Source organism: Quercus robur, chromosome 9, assembly GCF_932294415.1.
Source record: "Quercus robur chromosome 9, dhQueRobu3.1, whole genome shotgun sequence".
NCBI classification, from domain to species: Eukaryota; Viridiplantae; Streptophyta; class Magnoliopsida; order Fagales; family Fagaceae; genus Quercus; species Quercus robur.
In genome coordinates this window covers 29,840,374-29,862,600 of record NC_065542.1, presented here as the reverse complement: position 1 = coordinate 29,862,600, position 22,227 = coordinate 29,840,374, and the positions used below count along the sequence as shown (strand labels likewise).

Here is a 22,227-nt window from a genome sequence, read left to right as displayed (position 1 = left end):
ATGTTTTTGTTTTTAATTTTAAATTATATATATAAAAGAAATATTTTTTTTATAGAAAATATAAGAAATGAACTTAAGAATTCCTCTAACTAATAGTAGATTATATAACTCTTCGTACACACAATCATAATAAATATAAATATCTAATATTAAAATATCTAATTTCATATACAAACTAAATCATAATAAATATTTATTAATAACAATCATAATTATTAAATTTTATATTTAAATAATAAAAGAATCATAAAAATCATATTATATTAAGCTTTTCCGTGCATTGAATGCACATAGGTTACCCACTTGTTAAGTGGAAAAGGCAAATCCAAATTAGTTACCACTATTTTTTTTTTTTCTCTCTGGGTACAAAACTCACTACTATTTGAGAATACCAATTAAACAATTTAAACCAAAATAGGAAAATATTAAAGAAAAAAATGAATACGAATTCTAGAGCTTTCCTCCTAATAAATGTTGAAAGTTAAAGACAATACTCCCTACCCTAGTAGAGCCCCTTCTTCTTTTTTTTTTTTTTTTTAATACAAAATAGAATTTCTTCTCTAATCTAATTTAAGGGTTCATTTAGTTGAAGGGATAAAAAAGTGGGAGAATAGAAAATGGTGGGAGAATGGAAAAATGGAAGAATAGAAAAGATTTTAATTTCTCTCCTTTTTGTTTGGTTGTAATGAAAAATTTGAGGGATGGAAAAAGTGAGTTTGTATAAATTTACTCATACACCCTTGTTAAAAAATGATGGCCAATTAATACAAAAAAGTGACAAACAACCAAAAAAAAAAAAAAATGGCAATCACCCAATTTATTAAAAAATAAAAATTATGTCCCAAAAAAAAAAGTCTAGTTAAAAAAAAAAAAAAAAAAAAAAAAGAGGCAATGTGCCCACCCACAGCCTAGAAAATCAAAAAAAAAAAAAATGAAAAAGCAACGTTCAGGAAAGAAAGAAAAAAAAAAAAAAATTTGGACGTGGGCATTTTTGTCCATTAAGCAGCTCCATTTTCTCTTTTCAATTTTCTCTCCATTTTGGGGAGAACTTTTTGGTGGATCAAGGGAGAAAACACATGCGCCCCACCATTTATTTTCTTTCCTCCCCACCCAACCAAACACACTCAAAAAAGTTTTTCTTCCCATTTTTTCTCCAAAGTTTTCCATCTATCATATTTCACCTCCAAACAAACATACCTTGAATGTATATGTGTGTGTAAAGTTCCCTCCAGAAAACTTGAACCTTGGTCATTTTCCCCCACACCCCACAAACACTTACACTTGTGGAGTGACTATCGCACCAAAGGTGTGCGGTAGTACCCTAATAGAGCCTTTGACATTGTATTGTTACATAATTGTGATAAGTTTGATGACATTAATTAGTTCCTTTTCATAAACGAAAGGGCCAGTTTTCCATTTAAGCTCGAGACATAAAATTTTGTTTCATTTGACAACTAGTTGAGAGAATGTATTATGCATGAGATGAGAATAGGCAATTATTCCAGAGACAATTCACAATTGACAGGCATAGAGATTTAAAGTGAGGAATGCTTCAATTTTTCCTTTCGACAAATAGCAAATATGATGTGATTTATTGATATTATCATATGATGGTCCACCAAACCAATGTCCTAATACATATCCAAACAACTTGTCCATTCTTCCTACTTAGGCATATGTTTTGTCTGTCATTGTATCTGATGTATTGAGACGAAAGAAAATTAATAGGGAATTAAACGTGTCTAATACGTAAAAAAAAACTTGTGGGTTACTTAGTTGTCTTCCTAATTATAATTGGTCCCTCCAGCTCAAATGCTTGACCTTGATGTCTATAAAACCTAGCGGGGAAATAAATAAAAAATAAAATAAAATGTACGTAATGTCTAGCTTAAGCATTCACATTTAGCTAGCTAGCTAGAATATAATATAACATTAAACTTAATTAATTGTGCAGACACGGCTCTTGAACTGTAAAGATATATTAGGATGGTAAATTAACTAAGTTATTTATGAATAATTTTGTTTATATTCATTTATTTAGAAAACATGTCTCTTGTTATTACCACCGGCTTCTGTGCTTCATTCGTCTTCAAATCTGGTTCTACTTACTAAGTCAAACTCACTGTTTATCACTCTCTGGAAATGTATTGTTATTGTTAGAAGTATGTAATTAAATGATTAAATATACTATATTTCAATAGTTTAAACTTTTGGTATAATCGATAATTTAACATGATATCAAAGCAAAAATGTGAGTTTTTTAAATTAATTTCGCTAAACTTGTGAACGGGCTAAAGCAAAATGTTCTTATATATCACAGGCAGAAAATTATAATTTAAGTGTAGGTTTTATTTACCTCAATTGATAAGTTTTTATCATCAAACAAAGGATTTGAGATCAAATTTGACCTTAAAAAAAAAAAATTCATTAGTGGTAACTTGATAGTATAGAATAATAATTAGGAAGTGTAACTTATTTATTGTAATAATAATAACAACAATAATAATAATAATAATTATTATTATTATTATTTCATGTGGTAAAAACTGTCCCAATCAAACAAAAGTAAATTCCCCCACCCCCCGAAAAAAAAGAAAAAAAAAAAGAAAAAAAAAAGATTAAAGGTAAACTTTTAGCACTGCTTCATGGTACAATGAAGCTGGTGATAAAAGTTAAAAAAGAGGTGGAGTAGTAAACAGAAAGATTTGATAGTACGACCCAAATTCATTCAAAACAGAGAAAAAGCAAACAGTGCATTAATGACACGATCCAAAGGATAAAAAGCAAGTGGCACCACACAAAAAAAGTGGAGCATCCTTGAATTTTCATTTTTGTTGTTGTCATTTGATTGCTTTTTAAGATGCGGCTTCGGTTTTAAACAAAACAAATGGAACCTTCTAGTTCTACCACATACGCCTTTATTATTGAGTTTTTCAACTTATTCTCTTCCTTCGTCATACATCTTCCATTTTTTTTTTTTTTATTATGTTAGTTTAATATTTAAAGCGTTTGCTTCTTGTTTTTAGTAACCTTCTACAAACTTCGATTCCTTTTCTTTCTCTTTATTTATTTACTTACTTCTAGGTTTTTGCTTGCTTCTAGTTTGGTATTAGAAACTTTTTTTTTTATGTATCCTATTTTTCATAAACATTAGACACGTAGTTATTTTTACCACAAAATTACTCATGTATTTTATGTTATATATGAATAAAATTATTCGTGTGTATTAAATAAGATGATTTAATTTAAGTGGATAATTTTATAAGTTGCATCAAATTGAAAGAGATTATTTCAATTTGGAAGAAATTGTCTTTATAATGATTTTTTTTTTCATAATTATTGACACTAATATTAGAACATCATTTTTACTTAACAAAAAGAGAAGAACACTATTTTTTACATGCACGTGTTAATAATATTATTGTTTTGTTAACATAAATCCCAACATAATATTATTATTTTCTTTTCATCTTTAATATTATTATTTTGTTAACATAAAACCAAACATAATTTTTTTTTCATCTTTTCCCTCGAGCTAACTCAGCTGTTCAAATTGCATTAATTCTAAGATCACAAACTATTCCACATACTTTATTATGTGACTGATTGTGACTGATTTTTTATCACTTTTACATAGACTCATTATTTTTTTTTCACGAGTTTAGCTTACCTTTAGTACTTTTTTAATTAAAATCTCATTCTGTTTTAATAAGAAATTGTCACATCACCCACTAACTAAATAAAATATGAAGATTAAAATATACTACCACTTGTTATTGTATATTTAAAATAAAAGAAAATATCTAATTAAAAAAGTACTAGAAGTAAATTAAATCTTTTTTTCATGACTCATAGTCAACCACATAGAAAAGTTATGATAAAATGTGTGAAATAAGTCAATATTAAAAAAAAAAAATCTAATACCACAAATTATTACATAATTTTATCACAACTCTATAAGTGATCAGTACTTCACAACATTTTTTACATTAATTAAGTTGATAAGTTTTTAGTTCATGAGTCTATCCAAAATTTTTTTTTTATTATAAAATTTTCCTAAATTCTTATCAAACTCAAAGGCCACTTTAAGTGGGTCCAACTTCACGGAGGGTCACTAAATTACAGCCACGTGGCACCATACACGTCGCTAATCCTACCATCACGGCACACTCTTCAATCTCCCTCCATTTTTTCTTCTCTCTTTTTTATTTATTTATTAATATATATTTTTTCCTCTCCTTCTCTCACAGACAGTCTTGAAAGATTAAAAGGAAGAAAGTGTATATTTAAGAGAGAGAACTAATCGCTTCTTTCTCTCAAGTACTTGACCATCACACAAAATACCACACATCATCAAAAAAAAAGAAAAAAAAACTGAGCAAAAGTGCAAAAAATTTAGCTCACCTTGTCACCTTAACAAAGGTATATAATCAAACCCCAATTTTTTCATTGGCAGATTGTTCCTTTTGTTGTTGTAAATTTCTGTTATTGTTGTTGTTTTTTCTATTTTTAATCAAGTTGTTTGGTTATTAATTTTGTTAAGAATTTTTGGTTTGCTTCTCAGCCCTGAAGAGGTGAACTTTATCTTTTCTGTATGAAAAAGTTTTTGTTTTAATGTTTTGTTGATGATCATTTCTGTCTAAAAATTGAGCTTGACTTGAACGAATTCGGGATTATTTCTGAGTTTTGAGAAATGGGTATCTTTGTTTTTGTGTAAAAGAGGGCTCTTTGGCTTTCAAATTCATTGCTTTTCAACATTTTCTTCTCTGTTTGCCATTAATTTTCTCTGTTTTAGATAACTGTAGCAGGTAAAATGGTGAGTTTCAAGAAGAAAAAAAATAAAGGGTCTTTTGTAATATGCTTGTTTGTGTATAGGCTAATGGATTGCCAGGTGTTTGGTTGTAAATTGGATTCTTTTACTTTCCGTCAGTCACAGTTTCTTGTCGGTTTACGATATATACATATTTTTAATTCCTCTTGCAGAATTCAAGGTCTTGAAAAATTTTTTTTTTTTGCTTTTTTTTTTTTTTTTGCTTTGTATATGTGAGACTTATCCGTTTGCTCTCTTCTATTTGGTGACAGGACCGAGGAATTTTGCAGTACTTCTTACAGAGGTTGGAGTGAAAGGTGGTGCATCAGTTTTTATGCGAGTGTAATGGTGGGTAAAGACAACTTGAAGACTGAGGACTTGAACTTGTGCTTTGAGAAGCTTATGATGCTTGGAGGAAGTGGTTTTGGTAAAGGAGGAGGGAAAATGGAAGGTGGGGTTATCAATGAGTGGAAGGATATTCCTATGGAGCTCTTGTTGCAAATTTTATCTCTTGTGGATGATCAGACGGTGTTTGTGGCATTTGGAGTGTGTCGTGGCTGGAGAGATGCTATTTTCCTGGGCCTTACCCATCTGTCTCTCATATGGTATATCTTTGTTTTAAAAGTGTTTGTGATTTTTTCTTTTTCCCTGGGTTTTATATGCCATTCATACATGTGATCGATCCTGACTAGTCTGTTAAGGATCAATTGCTGACCCCAAAATTAAGACTTGGTTGTTGTTGTTGTATGCCATGTATAGACTGTGGATTTGTATGGTTTATTGTGTTGGCTTTCAAGTTAGAAGAGATTTTGATAGAATTTTAGTGTTAGCCAATTCCATCACAAAACTTTTGTTCAAATGTTTGGAATTGGTTCTGTATGATTAATTGTAAAAAGGTGTCAGTGTTGCTTTGAAGAAACTGAAGACTTGCTTAGACTTAAAAATAAAATAAAAAATTTATTGCTATTATGTGAGTGAGTATTTCCCCTGTTTAAATTCGACTTTTTTATATTTTCTCCTTTTAATTCTTTATGGATTTAACCAGGTGCCCTTAAAGGGGGAAGAGAATAGAGAAGGATATGATATCTATAAGAACTCAGTGCTGCGCAGTTCTGTTGTGGATTCATTAGCTTTTAAGTGTGTAAAGTCTTATAGCTCTGCACTTCGCTTAAATTTGTATATTATTCTTCTTCTTTTTTTGGTCTTATAATGTGTTACACGGGTGTTTGCAATTTCTATAGGTATCTTATGCTACATGGGGAATTTATGGCTTTTAAGATTAAAGCCATTACAATGAGATGCATTTCTCTTGTCACTATATGCTTTTTTGACAGCTTTGATGCAATGAGTTCCTGTGATGAGTATTATTATTTCATCCTTACAAAGTGAGAGAATTTTCTAAGTGATGGGCATCTCAAAGTAGGAAATAGCTATTAAAGTTCTAAAAATTTGTTTTTGAAGTGATAAAGATCACTTCATTATATTGCTTGATCATGTTGGAGACAATGGAACAGGCCAAGTCTTGCTTCTTTGGAGTTGGTAATCTTTTTCTTTCTTCTTCTTCCTCCCCCTCCACCCCCACCCCCACCCCAAGACTCAATTATATACCACTTTTAACTTTGCCCCTTAAAACCTCATGGAGAACATTGTTCCCCATTTTCTTCACCAACTTGCACGTGCTAAAGCAGCCTACTTTAGAGACATGTGAATGACTTCTTGAAACTAATAAGTTTGTTTTTTCTTTCTTTTGAGTTATGAAACTTTGGGAATGCTAATTTTTGAGTTTTCTAATGCTCTAAGATACTCTTCTTTGCACAGCCCATTGTAGGGCATGCTTTATCATTGCACAAATGTGATTATGCATTTATTTAAATTGATACTAATATATTGTGAATGATGACTGGATTGATCGTGTTTCCATTTCAACTCTTGTTACTGTACAAATTTTCTCGTTTCTGCTGAGTCATAAGGGGTGAATATCATGAACTGAGATGGAAACCTGAATTATGTAGTTGGGTCTGGTGTTTATTAATTGTATAGTTGTGCAACCTTTGAACTATCTCTTGGGATTTATGTGCATTTTGAGTAGAATCCTATTGTACTCCAAAAGATTACGTGTGTTAACTATATATTAATTTCCATTGTCTTTCCTTTTATTTATTATTTGGGATAATCTGGGTACATGTAGGATCAATTGCATTTTACCTTCACGTCTTCCTCTATAATGATGTACATGCATGTGTTCAGATGTAAAGGTACATGTGGAAGACACATGTGAAGAATGTATGAAGTCCTGTCATTGGTTCTTTCTTCAGATCTAAATTAACTTGCTGTCTTGAGAATTTTACAATTCCTTTCCTTCATGAGTTTCAAGATTGTTAGCTAGGGAATATGAGTTTCCTTCTTTGCACAACCTTCGTAAAAGACGAGTGATAGTGCTTGATTGGTGCTATATGTGTAAGAGATGTGGGGAGTCGGTGGATCATCTTCTACTTCATTGCTCTGTAGCTTGGGAGTTGTGGTCGTTGGTTTTCTGCTTGTTTGGCATTCAATGGGTTATGCCTCATTCTGTTCTTGAGTTGTTTGAGGCTTGGCAAGGAAAGTTTGCACGACATCGTCATATTGATGTTTGGAAGTTAGTGCCTCACTGCTTGATTTGGTGCATTTGGCGTGAAAGGAATGCTAGAAGTTTTGAGGGATGTGAACGCTCTTTGCTGGAGATTAAGTCTTTTTTCTTACACACACTCTTTGAATGGAGTGTGGTTTTTTCTTATTTTTCTTGTTCTTCTTTTTCTATTTTTCTTGACCGTTGTTCTTTTGTTTCTTAATTTGTGCCCCCATAGTACATCCCCAATGTACTCGGCTTGGCAATTTTTTTAATAATAATATTCTTACGTTATTTATCAAAAAAAAGATTGTTAGCTAGGGGAGAAAAAATATTTGAACTTTTGATGCTTTAAATAATTGAACCTTCTTAATATAGTTTACACTAGATGAGTTAACTTGATCATATATTTACTTTTCCTTTTCAATTGTCTGAAGTGAGATAACTGAGATATATAGTTCTTTTAGTTTCCATTTATAATATAGTACATAAACAATTGTTAATGATTATATCAAGACATTTTGGTCTTTAATTTCATGAACTAAGTAGTATGATTTCCTTGGATTACCTTGCCTACCGGTTGCCTTGAACTGTTTTTTCAGGTGCAACAAGAACATGAACAACTTGGTCCTATCTCTTGTTCCAAAGTTCACGAAATTGCAGTCTTTGACACTGCGCCAAGAGCAAAAACCACTGCTTGAGGATAATGCTGTTGAAACTATTGCAAATTGCTGTCATGATCTGCAGATCCTGGACCTCAGCAAAAGCTTCAAGCTTATTGACCGCTCACTATATGCCCTGGCTCATGGTTGCCCTAACCTTACGAAACTCAACATCAGTGGGTGTTCAGCATTCAGTGACGATGCTCTTGCATATCTAGTTAGGTTTTGCAGAAGGTTAAAATCATTAAATCTTTGTGGATGTGTCAGAGCTGCATCTGACAGTGCATTGCAGGTATAAATGAGTTACTAATTCATTGTTTGTAATTTAAGGCATAAGAAGTGAGATAATTCTATCAAGTTTACTATATTATATGCAGGCTATTGGACTTTACTGCAGTCAGTTGCAGATTTTAAATCTTGGATGGTGTGAGAATGCAAGTGACGTGGGAGTGATGAGCTTAGCACATGGATGCCCTGATCTCAGAAGTGTTGATTTGTGTGGCTGTGTCCTAATAACAGGTATTCATATCTATGGGCAACTAAATGAAGATATTTGAAATGTCAAAGATTATCAATTGTAAGCTGAGAGAATAAATATACAGGTATAATAGTTGGTTCTGGTGCTCAAATTTCACCAATTTTTTTAGTCTTCTATCCCGGTGTATCAGTATTATCTCAATACTATTTTCCTCATGGTTCCTTCTGAAGGTCAAGTCCATTTCTAAGGATTTTTAATATCTTTGTTCTTGAGAATGTTCCCATTATAACTGGTTTATTATCACCTGGTTCTCTCTTATCTCCAGCTGCCTGTAAACCAAGTCACTTGAAAATAGGTCTGCCTCAGTATACCAAAACTAACAAGGTGGAACCCTTCACTTTTGATTCACATGTTGTCTGTTTCATCAGTTCCAACTACCAGTTGTCGTTGCTAACCCATTGTAGATTTTTCTATGCGTAATAGGCCAACTAATTGCATGATCACTGTGTTCTTCAATTCTCATTATCTCTATAGCTCTAGTCATCTTCCTGATCTGCCGTACTCTCTGCCCTTGCTTCTGAATTCTCACAAGGCAGTGATTGCATTCTGAGTTTATGTATGCTGGCAATCAATGAAACTCTCTTTGGTCTACATGGTTTGGAGATTTTAAGGTCATAGTTGGGAAGTAAAAAATCAAGGCCGACTCTGGTGCATGTTAAAGCCTTCTAAGATGTTTTATGTTTACCTGTTTTTATTTGAAATAATGGAAGAATGTTAATGATTTAGTATTTGTATGAAATTTATGAACAAAACTGCATGTAAATGGTAGTATATTAATCTTCCTCACAACTATTGATTAGTGAGAAATTATGCATGTTTTAAGAGTTTTTATGCCTTTAAGTTAATAATAGCAATGGTAATCTATACTTGGATTGTCTTGATCGTAAAAATGTTGATCCATTCAATACTTATAATTGCAGACGATAGTGTGATTGCTCTTGCAAACAGTTGTCATCATCTGAGATCCCTTGGCTTATACTACTGTCAGAACATTACAGACAGAGCAATGTACTCATTGGCCCACAGCCGAGTGAATAACAAGACTACACTGTGGGAACCCATGAAAGGAATGAATGATGAGGAAGGGCTTAGAACACTTAACATCAGCCAGTGCACGGCACTCACTCCCCCCGCAGTTCAGGCAGTTTGCGATTCATTTCCGTCTCTTCACACTTGCTCAGGAAGGCACTCACTTATCATGAGTGGCTGTTTGAACTTGATGTCTGTGCATTGTGCCTGTGCAGTCCAAGCACACCGCACAGCCACCACTTTTCTTCACCCAGCTCATTGAACAAAGGTTTGAGATAAGAAGTCTACGGGAGCTGTCATGAAGGGCCCAAAGAAGAGTATATCCCCCTTGTATGTATGTATGTATGTATGTATGTATTAAATTTTAGAAAACTTTGGTTGCAAACGTGCAGCCGTTTCTTGTTGAAACCTAGTGACAATGAAAAATGCTTTGAACTTTATGTTTAGGCTTTTATATATGTGAACTCTGCAGCGTATGGACTTTGGGAAGTTAAGTTTGTTGTTGAAACTTAAAAGTTCTGTTGGTTATGGACCCTATGGTACTAATGTTAGGAATATTTATCTTACTACTAAATGTCCCACATTGCCAAAGCAGGAGTTGGAAGTTAGTACCTACCTTGCAAGTTAGAGTATTTCTTTTGGGATGGGTTTGGAGCCTACATCAAGGCCCTCATTGTTTAGCCCTACATTTGTTTTGAATAGATCTTTATTTTAAAGTGCAAATAGGGGAAAATTTCTTTGTTTCTTAGGGCCTAATTCACCCTAATTCACACTTATCACCTTTTTCAAATTACTTAACTACAAAAAAAGAAAAAGAAAAAGAAAAAAAATTCGATTATGGTATTGGCAATCTAGAATGGTCAGGCAGTTTGACCATAATATCCATCTTATTGGACTTCAAATGGAGGCTGATGGGAATCAGAGAAAGAATAGAGAATAGTAGCTTTCCCAGATAGTGGATTTATAATTTAATAATTCTCTAGCATTTGATCCGAGCAATGCACTTTAATGAACAATTGAGCTAGTAATTGGAACTAAAAAGTTGTCACTGGATTAAAATTTAAGTACAATTTTCCAGAAACTTAGGTATAAGAAATCTATGGTTGTTTTGTTTTGTTTTGTTTTTTTTCTCTAAGTAATAGGCATTCTAAAAAATAAAAAAATAAGTTTATTGATTTTATGACCAAAACTGAGCTACTATCCAACTTTGGAAGTGAAACATGATTTAAAAATGAAGTAAATAAAACCTTATTTACGAAGAAAAACATAGATTTCTTCAATTTGAAATTTACAGGTACATTACATGACTTTTATAAAAAAAATAAGAAATTTTTTTTTTTTTTTGGGGGGAGGGGTAATCAGCAAGTCGTACATGAAAGAGATTGAAACGAATGGGGACCTGGAAGTTCTACACCCAGAATTTAATTGTGAGGCTGATAAGGAGATGATATATGACAAAAGGAAGACCGAAGCATCCAAGAGAGAGAGAGAAAGATAGAGACAGAGAGAGTTTAAGAGAACACATCAGCTTAACAGTCAAAAAGGTATTCAATTGCTTACAGAAAAAGCTAACATACTGTTATACTATTCTTTATTGATGCGTCAGTTTTAATGTTCTATTAATATTGACCATTAAATTCTCCACCAATGAGAATCATAAAATAAAAAGTTATTACTTTTTTTTAGGTAAACCAAAAAAAAAAAAAAAAAAAAAGGTTATTACTTAAGCAAGCCACTTTGGCATCCTTTGTCAAAAGGATTTGAACTAGTTTGATCATTGTCGAAGGAAAGAATTATACAATTTCATCTAAATTAATCTAGAGATAAATATGAGAGAAGCACAAATGAGGGGGACATAAAAATGCTAAAATAGCTGAACTAAGGAGAAAAGCTGGTTATATCACCTATTTATTGTTAGTTTTGCTCTGGTCTAGCTTTGTAAACATAGTCACTATATAATTGGTCAGCCATGTTTATAAAGAGCCAAAGAGGTAACAAGGGTGCTCTGAGAAGCTGAATTCCAGTAATCAGTTTTGTAGAACTTTGGTTTGGGAATCTTGTAAAGCTGAGAAAAAAAAAAAAAAAAAAAACTTCTGTTTAGTAGCAACATTATTCCGAGGTTCATCAGATTTGGCCCAGTCCATAAATCGCTTTTGACATCAAGAATCTCCTACTCAGGTGCTTTTTGTGGTCGTAGCTAGTTTTGCATGGTCAATCAATATGTAATTTTCTTGTGTAAGAAATATTGATCTTCTAAGATATCCATTGATTTAGACAGCTTAAAGTGACTTTTAGTAGTGCAGCTACTGATGCATCTTGTTGCATTATTTGGTTGCAGCAGTGTTAGAGGTGGGAACATGCAATCAAAGCTTTCTCTTCCCATGTTTGCCTAACAAAAGATGAACAAGACTAAATAGGAATGTATCCCATTATCATAATACTGTTAATTTTGTAATAGACACAGTCACTTCTACATTGATGCACTTAAGCCACTTAAAAATCAGAGCATATCAAAATGGTGTCAATGATGCGCTCCAATTTAAATACATAATCACACAACTCAAATTCAAGGCTTACACCACTGTCTCCAATGGAACAAAACCCTCTAATCAACAAGCAGCCTTTTTGGTATATTCATGACTTGATACGAGAAAAATCTCAATACTTATCGACATGCACTCAAATTCATTTGTGGACCCTAATTACATGTCATGATTCATCATTTGCTTTTGTAGACAATTTCTTCATCATCCACATCAAATGCTGGGTTACAAAGGCATCTAAATAGTCTACCAATACCCTGTCAGATAAGCAAAATGAACCAATAACGATATATATCATTTATCTAATATAATAAATTAATCACTCTGTTGGAAAATTATCTAACATGCCTGAGTAAGTTGGGGGGTTCGATACGAAAGTGCTCTCGGTGAATCATCCTCAGAACTGGAATCTGAACTGCTTCCATCATCATCTGTGTCAGCAGCATCTTTCTTCTTTGATGTGCCTCCACTTTGTACATGCTTTCCCTGCCGAAAGCACCATCAATTAATAGACATTAACCAGAACATCTTTTCAGCATCATCATCATGATTGTAGCTGCTTTTTTTTTTTCCCCTTTTCCTTTCAAGGACCAAGTTGATCATTAACTTATTTCAATCCAAGATTTTAGCTTATTACTATGTGAGCATCATCTTATCATACATTATGACTGTATGCGAGTCATTTTACATTCTCATAATCTCATTATATCAAATGGATGAACATTCATCCCATGAATGATTTACAGCTTGTCCAATGAAGGTAGTATAAACATAAAAAAATTAATATATTCAAAACATTAAAAAATAAATAAGGCAAATGCAATTTATGAAATTATTTCACAAAAAATACAAACACAAGGTTCTTTGAAAAATTGTAATAATCATTTCACCTGAAATATATTCCCAAGAAGTTTCAAAGCCTTAGCACGAGCTTTAAGTTCTTCCTTCTTAACATGATTTTCCCTTAGCACCTGCAATGAAATTTAAATTCATATAAAGGACCTTAAGTAATTGAGATTTGTACTATTTCTTCAAGTGGTTAATATTTCACGAATTACTCTAACTTAGCAGGAAAGAACAGAAGTCGAACTTGAACAAGTGTTAGTTGATTGGAAGAAACATAGAAACTCACCATTTGGCACACATGTATTAGTGTTACTTCAATGTCTACTACATTCAATTTCCATAATGAATTCATCAGTGTGTCTTTATTCAGGCGTACATGTGATTCAACATCATTTTCAGGGGGAATACCATCCATTTTAAATTGGTGGCGGATGTCTTCTTGAAGTTGCAGTAACTGAAAAGCACCTGAGTATATTTTTACAATGCAATTAGGTAGCAAAGGCTCAAAAGTTCCAAGCAGAAATGTGGTTTTGGGAAGAGAGATAGAAGAGGGGGAGCACAGCTCATATTAACATACCTTTTGCTGCAGTTATCTGTGACTTCCAGAAATGTCCTTTATTCCGAACCCACTCTGCCAAAAATGGGACTCCTAGATAAATGGCTTTCTTTCCAAGCTCTTGTGCTGCTTGTCTAGAATATACGTGGCCAATAGTGTTTAATATATTAACTCCAGAAGCTGCATAGGAAGACAATAGAAATCGTTTAGCAACATCATGTATGTGCACCAGTGGCAGGCTCATGCATTAATATACTGTCAATAAAATTGTAGAATATAATTACAGACATTAATACATTGATCTGTGAAGTAGAAAGATAACTAGAGGGTTCTTAATGACTAATAGTTGCCTATAATCAATTCATACACTGCAGACTATTGGGTTCTCTAAATTGATAGAGAATCCACCTTTCATTCAGCTTGTGTAGGATTCTCATCCCAGAGAATATGTTTCTGTATTTGAGGCATAAATTATGGGTGATATTCAGCCTTAGAATGAAACATCATCTAGACTTCGTCTATATGAAGGTAGTCTTTTGCTTCAAGTGAATCTCAAGAGAGAGGTATAATTGAGGAAAATATTTTTGCACAAAAAAAACATAAGGAAAATTACTTACTTATACATAGATGTTGAACCAAAATATTTTAGGAACCAAGGTGAATCTAAGTTCCAAAAAATATTTTTATTGGGAGTTGAGACTGATTATCTTTCAATATAGAATGTCATATTCCCATTTTCCTTATCCATACTTTCTATTTTCTCTCATCAATTGTCAACTCTCACACTTGGCCAAGCCCTTACAATTTTAGTAACTTTTTAAGGAAATCCTGAAAGACAACATTATCATTATTTAGATTAAAGATTATCGAAAAAGAAAGAATTCAATAAAAATTATCAAAATTACCTGAAAAATATGTCTATACTATGTAAGCTCTTGTTTGGGGTAAATATTACCAAGCAAGAGAAACAAAAAAGGAAAAATAAATCCTGAAATACAACATTATTCATTTTCTCTAAATCAACAACATACTGTCTCTATATCATGAACAACTAAAGCAAGGTTAGAAAGTATTCTAATAAACAAAACAACCAAGACAAAATCATAATAGATAAAGTAGAAATAGCTACTAAAATTGAGAGCAAATGTGACTTTCAAATTTAATTTTGTCAAGATTGTAGAGTAATGCACAACATTAATTAGTCTACCATTCAATATTGGTCGTTAAATTTTGGAGTTAGAGATTCCTTGTACAGTTTAGGAACGAATAACTAACATAGTAAACCGCATAATATATAGGCAAAACACATAACCCTGTCACTATCAAGATTATGTTTGAATGCATAAAAATGTAATTAGAAGAGGCAGGAGGAAGCTTAACTAACCTGCCCCAGAAAGCCGTCTGGCTTCAGATTCTGCATGCCTTACGAATCCCCCTTTGTCTCCTTGAGCGTATTGATTAAGAAAGCTTTTTAGTGATCTTGCTAGCTTTTCTTCTCTTTCTTTCTGGATAGCCTACATTATGTAGTTGCACACCAAGAAGTTGCCAGTAAGGTCAGAGAAATGCATTATAGAAAAAAAATATGATTTGATTATTTTTTGGTGTACTAAAAAACATAAATAACAGTAGCATCCAATAGGATGATAATTTAAGCAATGTGTAAGTTAAAGCTACATCTGGCTGTAACTCATGAGAGTTGAAAATGGCCAAAGGATGTAAAGGTCATATCAGGAGGTAATTTAGCAGATGGTTGTAGCCAGCTAATGCTTTTGATTATATATAAATTTTTGTTTCAGAATTCTAACCACCAGAGCAACCATACATAAGACATTGAATGACATTTATCCGTGTACAATGTGAAAATTTCAAAAATATTCAGATAAAACATCTTGCTACAACTTCATTTTGAGTTTGGATAACTAGCATGGAGGAATATGCTAAACAGACTGTTAATTCGAAAAGAGTTTAATGCTGGCAGAACACAACAGATTTTGGATTAACAGAACTTGCCTTCAATTTATCGTGCATTTTCTCAGGATTGTCACTCTCACCCGCTAATTCAGAAGAAGCCATTGATGCCACAGCTAGATGTCCTATGTAGTCCTCAAATAACTCACTTCCAAAGAGTAGAGCAAAGACAGCCATGGGGTCAAGCATGGCTTCTCTGGAATGGAAAACAAAAAACTATTAGGAGTGTAGGGTAAAATCTTCGAGGAAGAACATTATGCAGAAAAGAATTCTTAATGATATTTCCACGTATCTTTTGAGTGTTAAGTTTGTGTCTCACAACTCGGTAGCTAAAGACAAATAAATGAACTAAGACCTTGTTCTGCTCTAAGTGCTTCGAACCACACTTTTTAATTTGCAACCATAATTAAGTTTATGACAATTCTATGCTATGTTTGACAGCTACATCTAGCGGGATGAGTTGTTTGGTCTGGACTCTGGTATGCAACACATTATGAAATAAACATTACAGAAATGAAGCTAAAATTTGTGTCAAAAAATTCATTCCATAAAACTAAAGTAGAAGAAATGTTATTGAAAATCAAATATTTTTCTGCTAATAGAGTCCTTATTGTTTTTTGATAGTAATGTGAAACTCAACAGAGCATTAATAGGACAACTCACAATAGCTCCATGAACACAAGCATAAAATGATTACCTAGATATGCAATTTTTTCCATTTTGATCATAAGCATCTCTTTGCACTGGATCACTCAAAACTTGATAAGCTTCACCTAATAACTGCAATCATAAAATGTAGAGTATGGACTATGATAAAAGAAAACATCAACAGTAACGCAATGAGCCGACTTTACTTGAATTTTGTTTACAGCAAAAAAATTAGTAAACAGCAATGGACTTACCTGAAATCTCTCAGCAGCCTGAGGGTCATTTGGATTTTTATCTGGATGAACTTGCCTTGCCTGTACCAGAATTAGCAGCTCTTATTCACTATATGATCTCAGATGCAAGGGGGGGGGGGGGGGGGGGGGGGGGGGGGGGGGGGGGGGGTGAACTACTAAATGAAACGCTAATAATGAAAATATTTTCAAGAAAGTCTAATTCCAAAATTTACATGATTATTTCATAAGACATGTAGGTATGTATGACCAATCAAAGAAACAACTATAACAGATGAAATAAGACAACCTCATTTAATAATCCATGTAGATCTAGCAGGGTGATCTAGGATCTAGCTTTACAAATATAACAAAGAACATAGTGAAATATGTCAAATAAAATCAATGGAAACACATCACTTCATTTCTTTGGTATGAAATATGGCACGTGAATTATTAGAAACCAAATTAATAAGGCAACTTCAAAACTCTGATAACATGAGAGAATCAATCAAACATTACACACACACACACACAGACATACATATATGTCCTAGTGAGTAGTGGCACACACATAACACAACACAGCACAAGATTGGGATGTAATCCAGACCTTAAGATAATAAGCCTTGCGAATTTGCTCCTCTGAAGCAGAGGGACTAACTCCAAGAACATCATAGTACTCGCTTTCCTTAACCATTAATTCTGTATCCTAGTCTCCTATATTCTTGGACTTGTTGAGCTTCTAGCTAGAATGCAATAAAGATTATAAAAACACAGAGAATATGAAGAAAAAGAAAGACAGGTTGCTAAGTTTTTGAACCCCACGAGCCTCACTAGTCTTTCCAGTTCTCAAAACTAATAAAATATTACCTGAAACTGCTTTTTCGCGGGAGGAAACACTTTTTTTTAATTGTCACTATGGTGGAGCTTATGATAATGCTTTTTTAGAAATTATAATTTAAACAAAATTTAGAGGTGTGACAATTAACCTCTATAGGCTCAAAAGTAACATATTAAATATAAGGTTTTAAGAAGTAATAAATTAAACCTTATAACAATTTAAACTCTCAATTCATATCAAAGCTCAAACACAATATCGTTCCACTTAGATGGATTAAGGTTTGATTCCCACCTCCCCCCCCCCCCCCCCTTAAAAAAAAAAGGTTTGATTAAAATTATAAAAAAATATTAAAAAAAAAAAAAAAACAAACTCAAGTTTTATTTGTTCCTTTTAAAACCGTATGATTTAGTTTGTTATTTTTTGAAATCTTAGTAATAGCTAGCAACAACTTACCACTTAGGATTAATTGTAAAAATATTGTGAACTTAACATTTCTTATATTTAAATGGTAATTTTTGAAACTATAAGATTTAATTTTGTTACATCCTTGAATTAATTTAAGATTTTTAATCTGTGATTTTCTCTATATTTTGTAAATTGCTTTCCAAGGTTGATGTTGGTTTTCTAAAGCTTCACTAAAAAAAAACAAAGTTGATGTGGGTGAGCTGGGTTTGGGCTTCTATATTATTGGTGGGGGGATCCATGTGGGGTTCTTTTTTGGTGTATCATGTGGTTTTCATTTTAGAGTGGGCTTTTTGAGGGTGGGGTCTATGGGAGATTTTTGTTGGGCTTGATTATGTACCCACCCTGTTTTTAGTAGGATATGTGGATTATGTCCAATTAAAATGTAGTGTGGCTGAAGATTGGGGTGTCAGTTTGTGATTGTGATTATTAATTTCTAGGTTAAATTATATTGTTGATACTTGAAATTTACCTAATGAGTGTTTCTAATCTTTAAAATTTGAAATGATCTTTATTAATTCTTAAAGTTTTAAATTAAGTGTTGTTCGTCTCTCTGTCAACTTTTGTTAGTCTCATTACTTAAATGTCTAATATGGTAATGGGATGACATTTTTTAATGGATAAAGTTTGGCTACAAATTTAGTTGTAGTATCTAAATTATAATTTCACTCAATATCTTTTTATTGGATTTTGGTAAATCTACCATTGGATTACATTTTTTTCTTATATCCCCCATACTTGCAAAATTTCTAAAAAATAAAAAATTAAGTAGTTATTTTATCAATAAATTATTTAAACTACAGACTTTTGTACTCTAAAATTATACATAAAAAATAAGTTTATAGATCATATAGTAAATAACAATTAATTGATACAAAATTTGACATTTGTTAAAAGGGACGTGTGTTAAGAGCATTAAAAACATGCAATGTAACGGTTAGATATTTAAAATATATAGTCATATTAATTTTTTTAAAGAAAGTTGTAACCTTAAACTACCATCAAGTTTGTAATTAAATTTTGTCTTTTTTTAATAACATGGCAACATATTCTATATTAAAAAAATTACACGAAAGCACATAAGAAGTTTGATCTGGCTTCTAGTTGATTTGCCAAACTAAATCAAACCAACTCAAGCTCAGTTTTAATCAATTCATTCCTTCCAAAATCCTCAAGGACAAACCTAGTGAAGGATTCGCCATTGCCATTGTATCCTATTCAGGGCCGGCTCTATAGGTGATGCAATTGATGCAATCGCCTAAGGCCCCAAAATAAAAGAAGGCCCCCACTTGTAAAAAAAAAAAATATATATATATATATATATATAATATATTTATCTATATATTTTAATTAAAAAAAAATTTTAAGCACTTATATTGGTCAATAAAATGCATTAAAAAAAGCCCTATTGTATCCTAAAATGCAAAAGATTAAAAAGGAAAAAATAAATATAGTCACCGATAGCTTTTCTGCCCCAGCAACCCCTCTTTGTACCCTTTTCTGCCATGATAATTGATAGAAGTAGGACACGTTTTTTCTTTAAAACTTAGCCATAGGCATAGGATGATAGGACTTAGAGCATTCACAGCAGTGTAGCTATAATGCTATATTGCTAAAATTTAGCTTCACAAACACAAAAAAAACCCCTGCAGCAGTGGAGCCATAGTTAAAAATTTTAGATGAATGGCTACAGTGCACATCTAAAAATAGATGTGCACTGTAGCTCAAAGCTAAAAAAAAAAAAAGTTTTTTATTACATCTCTCTCTTTCCTCTTTGATTAAAATAGTCCTCTCTCTCTCTCTCTCTCTCTCTCCGACTTCTCTTCATTCTTCTTTCTTCCTCAAAAAATTTTTTCTCTCCAGCTCACCGGCCTCCCTCATCCCTCAGCTCGCCGGCCGCCCTCATCCCTCAGCTCACCGGTCTTTTTTTTTCTCTCTAGCTCTCAGCTCGCCGGTAAATTTTCCTTTCCTCTCTAGCTCTCGCCGGCCTCCGTCATCTCCCTCATCCCTCAGCTCGTCGGCCAGCTCCCTCACCGCCGACCTGTTCCACCGACCCAGCTCGCCGACCCATGCCAAGCCCCATCGCCCAGTCTGCATCCCTCCGCCGGCCTCAACGTCACCGACCCAAGCCCCCAGCCGCCGATCCACGCCTCCGTCCAATCCTCTGATCAAACCCACGCCGCCCAGTCCTCCCCACTTCGCCGATCAACGCCTCCGCCCAGTCCTCCGATCAGACCCACGCCATTCTCTTTGCTGTGATTGAGTTTGTTTGTTTGTTTTTTTTTTTTTTTTTTTAATGTATTTTCATGTGGGAATGATGTTTGATTTTTGTTTTCTTCTATGGGTTTGATGGCTGTGGTGGTGGCGATGGTGGCTGTTGTGGCTATTGTTTGGTGGTACGGTGTTTGGTTTTTTTTTTTTTTTTTTTTGTGAGTTTGGTTGTGTCTGCTGGTGGTGGTGATAGTGGTGGTTGCGGGTGTGGCTGATGGTAGAGGTGGTTGTGCACGGTGCTGGGTTGTTTTTTTGGGTAGTGGGTTATATTATTTTATTGTAGGTGGTATATTATTTTATTGTAGAGATATATTATTTTATTGTGATGTTTATATTATTTTATTGTGTTGATAGCTAAAATAGATCCACTGCTGTAGTATATGTATAGGTATAATAGATAAAGTAACTTTTGGTGGAGCTAAAAAGCTAAATTTTTAGCTCCACTGCTGTGGATGCTCTTAGGAGTAGTGGAGTACAAGCTGTTGGTTTCTCACACTTTTTTTTTTTTATCTGACATTTTATTTATTATTATAAATTATTATACTAATTAATAATTTGATGTGTATCATATCAACATATTTGTATTATAGTGATACAAATTTATTAAACCATGTATTAAATTAATTTTTATTTGTGCAGGTTTAAACTTTAAAGTGGTCACAGTTTTAGAAAAATTGCAATAACTAGGTTCTGTTGTTCTATACTTTAAATTTTATTTTTAGTTAAATTATCATTTTTAATTATAAATTGTGTTTTATTTAATCTTGAAAGTTTACTCAAACATGATGTTTATTATGATATTGATGGCTTAGATTTATGTTTAGAACTAATAGTTTTAAAAGAAGTTGAGCAAATAGATGAAAATACTCCAATTAAAAAAAGACTAGATTCTTTTCCAAAAGCATATATTGCTTATAGAATATTACTAACAATACATGTTATGGTTGCATCTGTAGAAAGAAGTTTTTCAAAATTAAAATTAATAAAACCTTATTTAAGATCTACTATGTCACAAGAAAGATTATATGGATTAGCTATATTATCAATTGAAAAAGAAATGTTAGAGAAACTTAAATACAAAAACTTAATTAGTAATTTTGCATCTCAAAAAGCAAGAAAAATAGATTTTAAATAAAAAAAATCAATATATATATATTATTTGATTAATATTTAATTATAAAAAGGCCCCATTTAAAATTTTCTCTTAAGGCCCCAAAAGTTGTTAAGCTGGCCCTGATCCTATTGGCCATGCCACGACGGCAACAAAATCCAGTGATGCAGCCCCAAAGGAATTCTGAGGTTACAAAAATTATGAGACGATAAATTGACTAAAAAAAATAAGTAATCTTATGCCAATCGATTATGTCACAATAAGATTGAGTGAGTTAGTTATTATCCATTGCAAAAGAGATGAGAGCAAAGTCATTAATACAAAATTTTAATAATACTTTTGCCTCTCAAAAAGCAAGAGGAATGGTTTAAATAAAATAATATATATTTATAATATAAAAAGTTGAACAAATCTTATTTAATTGATATTTAAATATTTAAAAAAACTCCACTTTAAACTGTCTTAAACTTCAAACTATATTGGGTTGGCCCTGATGATCACAGATTGTTTCGTGGTGGTTGTACAGATCAACCACATCACTGATTCGAATCATACAAGCCTCACAAATATGTGAATAATAATGACATGCTTGACAAAAAAAAAGCACAACAAAAATACAAACTTATACAGATAAAAGTAAAACCAAAAACCTTAATTTACTCACTCAGATGACATTCATTTCATCAAACTGAGAAGGTTAGGACTTAGGAGGCATTAAGTTAGTACATGGATTTTACAGAGATAGAGAGAATTTTGATTAGAATAATAAATAATTTTTTTTTAAAAAAAGGTCCTACCGGGAGTCGAACCCAGGTCGCTGGATTCAAAGTCCAGAGTGCTAACCACTACACCATAGAACCACGATCTTGACAAAGGACCGACTTAAAATTATATATCTATTACCTCTGAAAAATGAGCTTCTCGCTGGTCCCCACTCGCATGGGAAAATGGTAAAAACAACGACTTTTGACTTTTCAACTGGTATTTTATTTTGAATAAGTCTTTTTTTTTTTTTTTTTTTTTTTTTTTTTTTTTTTTTTTTTTTTTTTTTAAGGAGGTATTTTGAATAAATCTAATACTACACATTTTGACATAACAAATGTC

The 22,227-nt window shown here is 32.6% G+C and overlaps 2 protein-coding genes and 1 non-coding gene across 4 annotated transcripts; 1 reads left to right on the top strand and 2 right to left on the bottom strand.

The window, feature by feature from the left end:
* Nucleotides 1-4,232: 4,232 nt before the first annotated feature.
* LOC126700417 (F-box protein SKP2B) lies at nucleotides 4,233-10,172 on the top strand. 2 transcript variants are annotated; one of them, XM_050398572.1, is made up of 5 exons: nucleotides 4,233-4,422; nucleotides 5,083-5,415; nucleotides 8,018-8,369; nucleotides 8,455-8,679; nucleotides 9,536-9,659. In XM_050398572.1, exons 2-4 carry the CDS (start codon nucleotides 5,156-5,158, stop codon nucleotides 8,632-8,634), a joined length of 792 nt encoding a protein of 263 aa, XP_050254529.1. In that variant the 5' UTR covers nucleotides 4,233-4,422; nucleotides 5,083-5,155; the 3' UTR covers nucleotides 8,635-8,679; nucleotides 9,536-9,659. The 2 variants fall into 2 exon arrangements, with proteins under 2 accessions (XP_050254529.1, XP_050254528.1); XM_050398571.1 differs by having other exon boundaries at nucleotides 4,236-4,422; nucleotides 8,455-8,596; nucleotides 9,536-10,172.
* A 1,894-nt stretch (nucleotides 10,173-12,066) lies between these two features.
* Nucleotides 12,067-17,251, bottom strand: LOC126700416 (chaperone protein dnaJ 10-like). The gene is made up of 10 exons (XM_050398570.1): nucleotides 17,049-17,251; nucleotides 16,460-16,519; nucleotides 16,255-16,337; nucleotides 15,600-15,753; nucleotides 14,974-15,103; nucleotides 13,611-13,769; nucleotides 13,320-13,498; nucleotides 13,078-13,158; nucleotides 12,536-12,673; nucleotides 12,067-12,444 (listed from the first exon to the last, which is right to left on the bottom strand). The coding sequence occupies exons 1-10, from the start codon at nucleotides 17,133-17,135 to the stop codon at nucleotides 12,364-12,366; spliced, it is 1,152 nt and encodes a 383-aa protein (XP_050254527.1). The 5' UTR covers nucleotides 17,136-17,251; the 3' UTR covers nucleotides 12,067-12,363.
* A 4,660-nt stretch (nucleotides 17,252-21,911) lies between these two features.
* TRNAQ-UUG (transfer RNA glutamine (anticodon UUG)) lies at nucleotides 21,912-21,983 on the bottom strand. Its single transcript has one exon. It is a non-coding gene; the product is annotated as a tRNA-Gln (tRNA).
* Nucleotides 21,984-22,227: the final 244 nt, after the last annotated feature.